General features: G+C 42.5%; 1 protein-coding gene across 1 annotated transcript in view; it reads left to right on the top strand.

Annotated features, from left to right (window-relative positions):
- Positions 1-9,516, top strand: part of LOC105617338 (teneurin-a) — a 35,708-nt gene extending 26,192 nt beyond the window's left edge. Inside the window, exons 12-20 of the mRNA XM_012198900.1 lie at positions 1,666-1,850; positions 2,301-2,452; positions 2,812-3,470; positions 3,556-3,791; positions 4,489-5,591; positions 5,786-6,008; positions 6,144-8,134; positions 8,288-8,471; positions 8,555-9,516. Coding sequence (XP_012054290.1) covers positions 1,666-1,850; positions 2,301-2,452; positions 2,812-3,470; positions 3,556-3,791; positions 4,489-5,591; positions 5,786-6,008; positions 6,144-8,134; positions 8,288-8,471; positions 8,555-9,516 — 5,695 coding nt within the window. The remainder of the gene's footprint in view (positions 1-1,665; positions 1,851-2,300; positions 2,453-2,811; positions 3,471-3,555; positions 3,792-4,488; positions 5,592-5,785; positions 6,009-6,143; positions 8,135-8,287; positions 8,472-8,554) is intronic.
- The last annotated feature ends 1,874 nt before the right edge of the window (positions 9,517-11,390 follow it).

Genomic DNA, 11,390 nt, shown 5'->3' with positions numbered 1-11,390 from the left:
ACTACACACACACACTACACACACTACAACACACACACACACACACACACACACACACACACACACACACACACACACACACACACACACACACACACACACACACACACACACACACACACACACACACACACACACACACACACACACACACACACACACACACACACACACACACATACATAGCCGTCATCATCGTTGTATTAGCATTTGCACATACGATGAGCACGACATGTAGGGTCGGGGCTGGATGTCCTGCGCGATAGTATCAAGGCTGCATTGTAATGAAAGGGGGAGGGATAGAGGGATGTAGTCGGGAACGGCTACATCAGGCGAGGGTATACAGCAATCCTGGCGAGAATAATTCTGAAACAGGAAAGCGGAGGAGTTGGGATACTAGACCGCATCAAAGCCCGAGCTAATGATGTCGAAAGCTTACTAATTACTCCGTGCAAACCTACGGTACTACGGCTCGGTCCACGGTTCTCGGTGCATCGCAGATCGTCGAAATGCATTCGCATATATTGACCGAATCTACTCGTTACGAAACTTTGTTTCACTGGCATTCTCTTTCGATTTAATTCATATTAATTCAACGACCGGAACACCGCGCCTACTCGTAATTAATGTGTTCATAAATGCAAAATAACAAGCAAGCACGTATTATTCCATTCATTGACGCGCCTTCAATTATAATATCATTACAGCGCATTATAACTTAGATGAATTTTTCGGCGCGCAATAATTTTATCATGTATTAACGTAATCTGATTTCACATTTTGCGAATTTTTGCATAATCAAATTTTTAATACGCGAAATGTTGCAGAAAAGTAAAATACAAAAATTATTTTAGTATATATAAAAGAAAACTAGTTTCGTAGAATATTTTATTTTGTCTCAGAAAAATTTGCCTCTATAAACGTGTATTATACAAATGTATGAAAATTATTTTCTAAATAGTTCAATGGGAACTTTAAATCTAACTATAAATAAAATTCAATATTACAGTGCTTTTATAAATCCTGTAAATTTTAAAAATATGTTCTGCAGTTTTTGTTTCCACGCTCCAACTTTCAGAGAAGCCAGTAATTTTATATGAGAAGGGATATTACTTCATTAAATTCCATAGCGTACTTTTGAACCTAGATACAAACTTAAATAACGAACAGGCTGAAAGGAAGAAATTACAAAGCACGTATAAATAAAAATCTACTTCATTCATTGTTCACGTCAATAAATAGGACTATAATCATAATAATCCTTCAAACAAGTTTTAAAATTACATATCTTGTTAATACTTGGAAAAAGGTTATTATTGTTCTTTTAGTAATTATTTATATCTCATTGAAAGTTTCATACACAACTTTGTTTCTGAAAAACAAAATAAAAAGATGTATCATTTTCAACAGAAATATTTTCATTATTTGCTGCAAGGTAAATGTTTTGTACAAGAAAATGTTTTAAAATTTTGCCAATTAATAATACATTTAGAAAATTAATCAAATATGACGAAGAAACTTTCAAGACACTTCGCGATCCAATTCTAAGGTCTCCTCAGACATTCATTCCCGGATAAAGTGAGCGCACTATCTTGATCGACCTACGTCGGGGTTCTTACGTAATACTGGCAATGGAGTTCGAAATGCATTACGTACTTTGATCAGGTTCGACGTCCTGGTCAATGGTGGAGGTGCCGTAACGCTTCAATTCCAGCGCAGCCCCTTCAAACCCCTTACGAGGACCGTCTTCGTACCCTGGAATCAGATCGTGGTCCTGCCACCCGTTGTGATGATTCTTAGCAAGGAAGGCGAATCGTATAAATCTAACCAGCCGCCGAGCCCGGCAGTTGGTAAGCATCGAGCTTCGGATATGTATTACGGATTTTTTTTCCTTTTTTATCTTTTTTCTATGTTTTTTTTTTTTGGTCGGTCCTGGTACACATATATCTCATCGTGTTACGTGTCGGATCGCGTTACCCATTAACGTCACAAACGTTTCGATAAACGCGCGTACGTGCTCGATCACCTGAAACCAATCCCGGCGCGCAGAGAAAAGAAGAGATAACAAAAGTAGCGAATGCACATTTTTTTATTATTTGCAAAAGTTCTGTTAAAAAAAATTGGTGTAAGTAATTTATTACTGCTTTTCACGACTATGTCGGATCAGATCGCGCATTACACGTGCGGTCTTCATAGGACCCTCGTTTTCAGAGTTGTTCAACGTATGTGCCGTCTTTGTTCCGTCCTTGAGTGTTATACATTTTTGAGTTTCTTATTATTTACGGAGTACAATATAATAGGCTTCCCAGGGATTTCAATGGGACTCTTTAGCGAACACGGTCCGTGCTTGGAGCACGATCACGAGACGCTGCGACCAATTATCGTTAGCACGTGGATGCCTGAGAAAGTTGGCGGTTTGCCTGGGAAGAGCTTGGTCTTTGCTGAAAGTCAAGTAAGTTTCTATTTCGTAAACGATTTAATATCATTACAATACGCTCGTTGCTTTAATTAAAATACAATTGACTTGACTTTATCGTAGTTAGAATGAAATTTTTAAATGACATAATTATTATTCTTGATGATCGATATTAACACGCCTGAATGGCAAGGATAGAAAGAGACATAGGATTTTAAAATAAAAGTTAAATAATTTTATACGGTAAATAACGAACTTCATTATTATATGTTACGTGAGACAGAGATGCTTTCGAAGGGGAGCATCAAAGGACATTGCACGAATGTAACAATATTTACGATGGAGATTACAGTACTATGTGACCGCATTAACGCAACGTTAAACATCGCTTGCAGATCGTGCAGGAAAGCATCGCTATTCCGGGCTCCAATCTCCACTTGATGTATCAAAGCAGTCAGGCTGCAGGCTATCTCTCTACCGTGAGGATGCAACTGACCGGGCCGTTCATTCCGAAATCGCTGACGCACGTACACGTGCATGTAGAGATCGAGGGCTCGCTTCACACGAAAACGTACGAGGCCGACCCAAATCTGACACACACGTTTGCCTGGAACAAGAGAAACGTTTACAAGCAGAAGGTGTACGGCGTGGCGCAGGCGAGGATCTCGATCGGTTATCAACATTCCACTTGTCCGTCGGTGATATGGGAGACGCAGACGGCCACTTTGCAGGGATTCGACGTCGATATCTCCGATATCGGTGGATGGGGACTCGACATCCATCACCATTACAACTTCCACGAAGGGATCCTGCAGAAAGGCGATGGCTCTACTCTACATTTCAAACAGTATCCGCGCACTGTGAAAGTGGTAATGGGCACTGGTCTCCAAAGAAGTTTGGTGTGTCAGAATTGCGACGGTCTCGCTAAGGATGCTAGACTCCTGACACCAGTGGCACTCGCCAGTGGACCTGACGGTAGCATATATGTCGGAGATTTCAATCTCGTGCGCAGAATCACGCCCGAAGGAAAGGTTTATACCGTTCTTATTTTGAGGTAAACTTTTTTTTTTACAAGATTTGCGAGTCGAAAATTTAATGATCATATCTAATCTAACACATCTTTATGCCATCTTTTGCAGTGCGACTCAAGTGGCATATCAGTATTATTTGTGCATCTCGCCGGCTGATGGACACTTGTATATCAGCGATCCAGAGAAACATCAGATATTGAAAGCACTTTCGTTGGAACAAGTCCAAGATCCAAGCATTAATATCGAGCCCGTTGTTGGAAGCGGTGAAAGATGTATCCCAGGTGACGAGGGCCACTGTGGCGATGAAGGTCCGGCCATCCATGCAAAATTGGCTCATCCTAAAGGTGAAGGACAACTTAAAATACATCTGTCATTTTCTTTGAAAGACACTTGCGCTATTAGAAAAACATTGAATAATTTAAAAAACTTTTATAAAGTGACGAGCATATACATACGGAACATTTTGAGAATTAATATTTTATAAATGAATAATTCCATTTGGATCACTCTCTTTTATTTTCAGATTGTAGTCTATAGAGAAATTTAAGCTATAATTTATTCGAATTTCGGAAACAAAAATAAAAAATTAGAAATAGTGAATAGAATTTAAAGAAATAATCTGCATAAACTCTTTTAAGAAATTTGTAATTGCAAAGAGTAACATCAAATTTTTAGTTTCGTTTTATTTGAAGTTCATCAGTGCTATGCACAGTTAGTATGATTTCCAATCTGATTTTCAAATCTTGAGTACGAGTCTTATGACACTAGACCTCCTTTATTGCAGAATACTATTCTTTTAGAATTTGACATTTTTAAACTACATTCTAACTCAGATAACAAGAATCTTTTAAAATCGAGTTTCATAATAATCAAATTATTCCTTTTTATCTAATTTTAGATCAAAATTCAGTTATTTTGATAACTTCTAGATAATAAGATTTTCTTTAATTTTTTTTTATTAGAAAACTCATGTTTCCAAAAGATTAAAGGATTACTTGTAAAAAATAATTTAAAAAATGTGTTTCTTGTTATGATTTACAGGAATTGCAATTGCAGCCGATAAAACGATGTACATTGCTGATGGAACGAATATTCGTGCTGTCGATCCTCGAGGAATCATACATACTCTCGTGGGACATCATGGTCATCATAATCATTGGTCACCCGCTCCCTGCATCGGAGCCATTCCCGCACATCAAGCTCAGTTACAATGGCCCACTGGATTAACCCTAAGCCCATTGGATGGATCCTTGCATTTCATCGACGACAGGCTAGTCTTGAAACTCACCAGCGATCTGAAGGTGCGTGTAGTCGCTGGCACGCCTCTTCACTGTACCAGCAATGCAAATAACAACAATGGCAACGATGAACTTCCGAAACTAAACTCCTCGTTGACGACGAATTTGAAAAAATCAGACGAGGTCCTCGGATCGGTGTTGGCTGTCGGTTTCAGTCCAACCGGCGAGCTATACATAGCGGATCGTGATTCTCATCGAGTGAACTCTATTAGAATTGTCGATTCCTCCGGCAAGATGTCACACTTCGCGGGTCAACAGCAAGAAAGACTGCGCGGTCAATGTGAATGCAACAATACTACACCCAGCACTAAGGACTTGGACACGTGCACCTGCACAGATGATACTAGCAGCACCGAAACGCTCCTCTCTTCAAATGCCAAGTTTACTGCAATATCTGCTTTGGCAGTTTCACCAGACGGTGTCTTGCACGTAGCTGATCAGGGCAGCCTTCATATCTTGGCTCTGCAGCCATACCTTCCAAACCACGATGAGAACGGGGAATTCCGCATCCCATTCCCACCTTCAAACGAGATCTACGTGTTCAATCGCTACGGTCAACACATTTCTACGAAGGACTTGACATCTGGAAAGACCCGCTACTCCTTCCTGTATAGCAAAAACACGAGTTTCGGCAAATTGTCCACAGTGACAGACAGCGCGGGCAATAAGATTCAATTCCTCCGAGATTACAGCAGCGTCGTTAGCTCTATTGAGAACACTCAGGATCATAAATCCGAATTGAAAATCTCCGCGGTTGGATTCCTGGAGAAATTGTCCGAACGTGGCAGGGCGGAGATTGCTCTTGGTTATGACGGTTCAACCGGCTTGCTCACCAGTCGATCAGGAGTAAGTTAGACATTTTTATTGCTTATTTTTATAAATAAAGAATAGGTGTTTTTGTCTATTTTATCCATTGATTAAATATTTATTTTTTCTTCTTTATTTAATCATACATAAAAAATGTAATAGACTTTTTATGAATAAATTATATATATTTTTTATTGATGATGACGAAACGCAATGTGTTATTAAAATTTCAGGGAGATGAAACATACATATACAATTACGACAGTCTAGGACGTGTCACCGATGTAATACTGCCGACAGGCGAGAAATTGAAATTATTATCGGACTTATCTGACGACGAAGGTCTATTGGTTAAAGTGTCTGCTCCCTTGCAAGCTTTATCTAAAGGCGATAAACAGCGAATCGTAGAATTTGAAATGAAAAATGAGAAATCGAAAATGTTGACAGTCACTGACGGTATGTACTTTCTCTAATTTAATTAATTTGTGTTTAATCTATTTTCCTCGACATACAAATATATTCCAATTTTTTTGCAAATATGATAAAAAATTGCATGAATATTATTAATATATCTCATTTCAATATTTACAGGCACTAAACTCATGAAAGCGATTGCATTTACAAATAGTAGCTTGGAAGTGCTTCTGCCTGGTGGTGGTAGAGTACTTAGCGCGGCGACAACAAAACATCCACTATTGAAGCCGGCTTTGCCGGTAGAAGCAGAGATGCTACCTATGTGGAGCTATCAATTGATGTCATTGGGCGAATTAACAAACACCATGACGACGACATACAACTTGGTCGGAGAAGTTAGCCACCCTCAGCAAACGCTTAACAGAGAGATCTGGGTGAACGACACGCGAGTGATAAGCGTCGAATTCGAACAAGCATTCAGCCGTGAGACATTTTATGACAAGGCGGGAACTCCTCTATTGACGGTGACCTTCGATCTGGCCGGTTTACCCTTGATCTGGCAACCGTATGAGCAGGGTCATAATCTCAGCATTACTTACGATCGATTTAATAGGATCGACAGTTGGAAATGGGGTGCTTCCGATGAATCATATGCCTACGATCGACACGGTCAACTGGCGGAAATTACCAATAGCAAGGACGGCACAAAACGATATACCTACAATGACTTCAATATGCTGTCAAAGATCACGCTTGCCAGCAACAGACAGTTCTCGTTGCAATATGATGATGACGGTGGATTACGACATATCATTTTACCGTCTGAAACCAAACATTCCTTCTCCTGTCAGGCTTCTCTCGGCTTTCTCAGGGTGACATACACTCCACCTGGCAGCACTAGAGCCTATCTGCAGCACTACAGTCACGAGGGGAACCTGCTGCAAACTGTATTTCCGGGAGACGGAGCTCGCATCGTCTACAGATATCATACCTCGGGACAATTGGCGGAGGTCGTTCATGGTGACGGCAAAAGCGAGATCAGATACACGGAGAGTGGACTACCTTCCGAAGTTATACACTCCGAGAGGGACGTGGAATACAAATGGGATTATCAATATAGTGCAGGACTTCTGGTAGAGGAGCGAATAGACTTCGGCGCCAAGACTGGTCTGAGCAACGCCAAATTTACGTTCGAATATGATTCGAATTTCCGCCTGATTGCGGTACAGGGTAGAATAGGCGGTCAGACGCTGCCACCACACACCATGGCTTACAGTCCGAGATCGGGTACGCTGGAGCAAATCGGTCAGTTTAAAGTGACAAGGCCGCAGTCGAACGAGACGACTGTGTTTGACGGTACTGCATTATTCTCGCGCACCACAGACGACCGATTCCTAGAAACTCAAGTCACAGTGACGATTCATCGAATGGAAGTGTTCAGGATGGAGTTTACGCACGATTCACGCGGTCGCATCAATCAGACGAGAACGTATACGCGTAATGTCGCCGTTAATACGTACACCAATGTAAAGAATTACACATGGGACTGCGATGGTCAGTTAACCGGTGTAGAAGCGCAGGAACCATGGGGTTTCAAATATGATGCCAACGGTAATATGTTGTCGCTCACATATCGAGGTAATACGATCCCAATGGAGTATAACGCCATGGACCGAATAGTCAAGTTTGGCGAAGGTCTCTACAAGTATGACAACCGAGGTCTGGTGGTGCAGAATGCGAGAGAGGAGAGATTCAATTACAACGCCAAGGGTCTCCTTGTGCGTGCCACCAAACGCGGCCGTTTCGATGTGCGATACTATTACGATCACCTGGATCGCCTAGCCACAAGGAAAGATAATTACGGCAATGTCACGCAGTTCTTCTATAATAACCAGAAACGACCGCATGAAGTGAGCCAGATATACAGCCCGCGCGATGGTAAACTAATGTCGCTGGTCTACGATGACAGAGGACATCTTATTTATGCACAAGTATACCGGCACAAATATTACATTGCCACTGATCAATGTGGAACACCCATTATGATCTTCAATCAGTATGGCGAAGGCATCAGAGAAATTATGCGATCGCCTTACGGCCATATCGTTTACGATTCGAATCCATATCTTTACTTGCCGGTGGACTTTTGCGGAGGACTTCTGGATCAGGTAAATAAAAATTTAATTCCACTTAATAATTAACAAAATAAAAAAAATTCATATAGATATAGACTAATAAAATTTTCATTCGGAATTGAACGCAATGATATTCAAAACATTCTTTGCTATATTTCATATTTTAATGGTATGATCTATTTATAGGTCACCTCCCTCGTTCACATGCCAAATGGTAAGGTTTATGACCCGCTAATAGGCCAGTGGATGTCACCGCTCTGGGAAAACGTTTTGGATCGCGTAGACAAACCAACGCATCTACATCTTTATAGATTTAATGGTAACGATCCAATTGACGTCAGACACACGGACAGACCAAGTCAACCAACTGGTAAGTTCTACAATATTATCGATGAATTAATTTACATTCTATCCGATTTCAATCAATATATTCGGCGTATTTTTATCTTACAGATCACATATCATGGCTATCGCATCTTGGATATGACCTGAAGAGTTTAGCGCCACAGCTATTCCCGGATGAGTTACCGGAAAGCCTCGTTCCGCGAGCACTCGGTCCGGGAACTTCTATATTCGGTAAAAAGAAAAGAACGCGCAATCTAGGCGTCCAATCCGGTTTCCTTGCGCACATCGCCCAACGGCATTCAGGCGACGCGGTGAGCCTGTCTGCGCCACCACGATCTGCTTTGAAGAAAGACACGAGTGAGCTGATACCCAGTCGTCTAGGTGCGGCGTCCGATCCGCCGTTCGGTAAAGGTATCCTGGTATCGAGAACCGCTGATGGCCAGGCGGTAGTGTCCAGCGTACCCAGCGCTAACGCTATTTATGGCGACGTGTTCACATCCGTATTCAACCGTTCGTACTTCTTGCCATTTACATTTGTCGTGCACAGCGCACAGCAGGACGCCTTCTACTTTGTCAAAGAGGAAACCTGGCGTGCCAGCGAGGATCGTGGTCAGCTGAAACGATTAGGAGGTCAAGTAAACACTACATTCCACGAGAACGAGAATGGTAGTGGCAGTAGTTCGTTAATCGATGTGAAAATACACGGTGCCAGCTATGTGGTGAACTTGCGATACGGCACCACGGCGGAGAAGGAAAAACAGAGACTACTGCATCACGCTAAAGCGACCGCTATTAGGAAAGCATGGCATCGGGAACGTGAAGCCCTTAAAACGAACACTCCAACATCTATCGAGTGGATGGTCGCCGAGCAGGATGAGATACTGAAAGTCGGCCTCGCATCTAATTACGAGGGCGAGTACATACATGACGCGCAACAGTATCCCGAGCTCGCGGAGGATCCTTACAACATTAGGTTCATGAAAAAGGCCGTCGACCAGTCGAGCAAAAAACGACGCAGGAGGAGAGGTGCGCCGTCCTGTAAGCTCTGGTGGTTAGATAAAATGTGCTAGAGCAATTTGAGAGTCAGTCGTATCGTCCCCTCACACGGGGACATTGTCCAGTATCGAAGCCGCGGGACTTTCGAGTGAGCGACACCGACAGGTAAAGAGATAGAAAGAAATACCGGAAACGTGAAAGTCGACGGAAGGAGGTAAAAAAATGTCGCTGTAGCGCAGCGTCCGTATATGTATGCACGCGCATATATATATAAACGTACTGAAAACTATCAAAAAGTTTTATACCAAAGTCTATTTGTGTATTTCAAAGATGCCAAAAACATTATAACGTTATATTATATATAATAAATATATATACCACGAGGTATAGGGTACGTAGGGTGTAAGAGCGTTAAGCGCACGCGGAGAAACGTGGGTTTCACCGAGTATTCGCTCCACGGACCAGCTGCGCGACCGATCCGCGATTGGCAAATCCGCGAAAGCCTTATAAGCGTCGGGAGAGGAGAGAATAAAAAAAAAGAAAGTGTGCCGGATTTCGGACCACGCGAGCTTGGAAAGGAAAGAGAAGGAACATTGCGAAATTTTCCTCTGGGAGTTCGACGCGACGTGAACGCAGCTAATAATCAGGTTTGAATTAAATTCCAGGATGTGAAGTTTACTGATTACGTTCGTACGAGGCAAGGCCGGCAAGCTCGTGGAGCTTGCGCTCGAGGCCTAAAGTAAATGATAGACCGTGGTGCCGCGCGTGCGAATCGTGCACGGTACACCGTATCGATACAAGGTAATTATAGTTATAACGCGAAGAATGAGGAGAAAGAAGAGAGAAGAGGCCATTCATAGTTGAGAGTGACGAAAAAGAGAGAGAGTGAGAGAAACTAGTCAATACATAGCTTTACATTGACATAGCAGCCTTCTTTGGCGTAGGATAAATGCGAGGATAGTGAGAATCAGGAGGAGCGATGCCGTTAACAACGATGTTGACGAGCTACGTGTGCTCTGCTCACGATATTTTAACTCGTCGTACTTAGAAAAAAAGCAACGGCGAGTGTAATGCAAGTACGGTATTCGCGCGATAACGAATACGATGCAGAAAGCGGCGGCGAGCGCGAAAATAAATCTCAACCATGAATGGCCTTGGCGAGAAGTGAAGAAAAGGAATCGAAGGAGAGACGATCTTCACAATATCCTTGAAGGACTAGGAGCCAACGATCGTGCGGACTCGATCGTGCGGTCTCGAGCTTGAATTCCGTTCGCGGCTTTAGACAATTAAGGACGAGACGAATTTGTATTATAAAGTGGTGCTTTTCTTGTATGGCGAGAGAATGAAGAGAGTAAAAGAGAGGATGCGATGATCAGCGATGATCGAGCGAGGATGAGCGTGCATGAGGTCGTCGAATACCAATAGCGAGACTAAACGTATTTTTAACATGTGGATGTGTCCTATCCGTAGCGTAAGCGTTCCCGATTATCGCCGATCGGTGATCTAATATCGCATTGTTGTGCGCGCGAGTGTGCGGGAAGAGTCGCTCGGGATCGACGGTGGGTATCCTTCGATGATTCTCGGAAATGATCGCGGAGGGAAATGCGAGCCGGGCGTGCGAGCCGATGTCTGCGTATAAACCGGAAACGGAGGAAATTTGCAAAAGGGATAAACTCATTATCGGTAAAAATAATACATATACAATATCGCATATTTGTGCTTGCTGGATATGAACGTAACGGACGTTAACTATGTTTCCTTATTGAAAATACTAAGTATGTGTATCCAAAATTACTGCCCGTCAAGTAACGATTGTTTCGCCCCGTGTGTGTGTGTGTGTGTGTGTGTGTGTGTGTGTGTGTGTGTGTGTGTGTGTGTGTGTGTGTGTGTGTGTGTGTGTGTGTGTGTGTGTGTGTCGGTGTCGTGTGTGTGTGTGTGTGTGTGTGTG

The sequence above is a fragment of the Atta cephalotes genome (genome assembly GCF_000143395.1).
Source record: "Atta cephalotes unplaced genomic scaffold scaffold00012, whole genome shotgun sequence".
Lineage (NCBI taxonomy): Eukaryota > Metazoa > Arthropoda > Insecta > Hymenoptera > Formicidae > Atta > Atta cephalotes.
The sequence above is the reverse complement of the archived record's forward strand: the minus strand, read 5'-3'. Positions and strand labels throughout refer to the sequence as shown.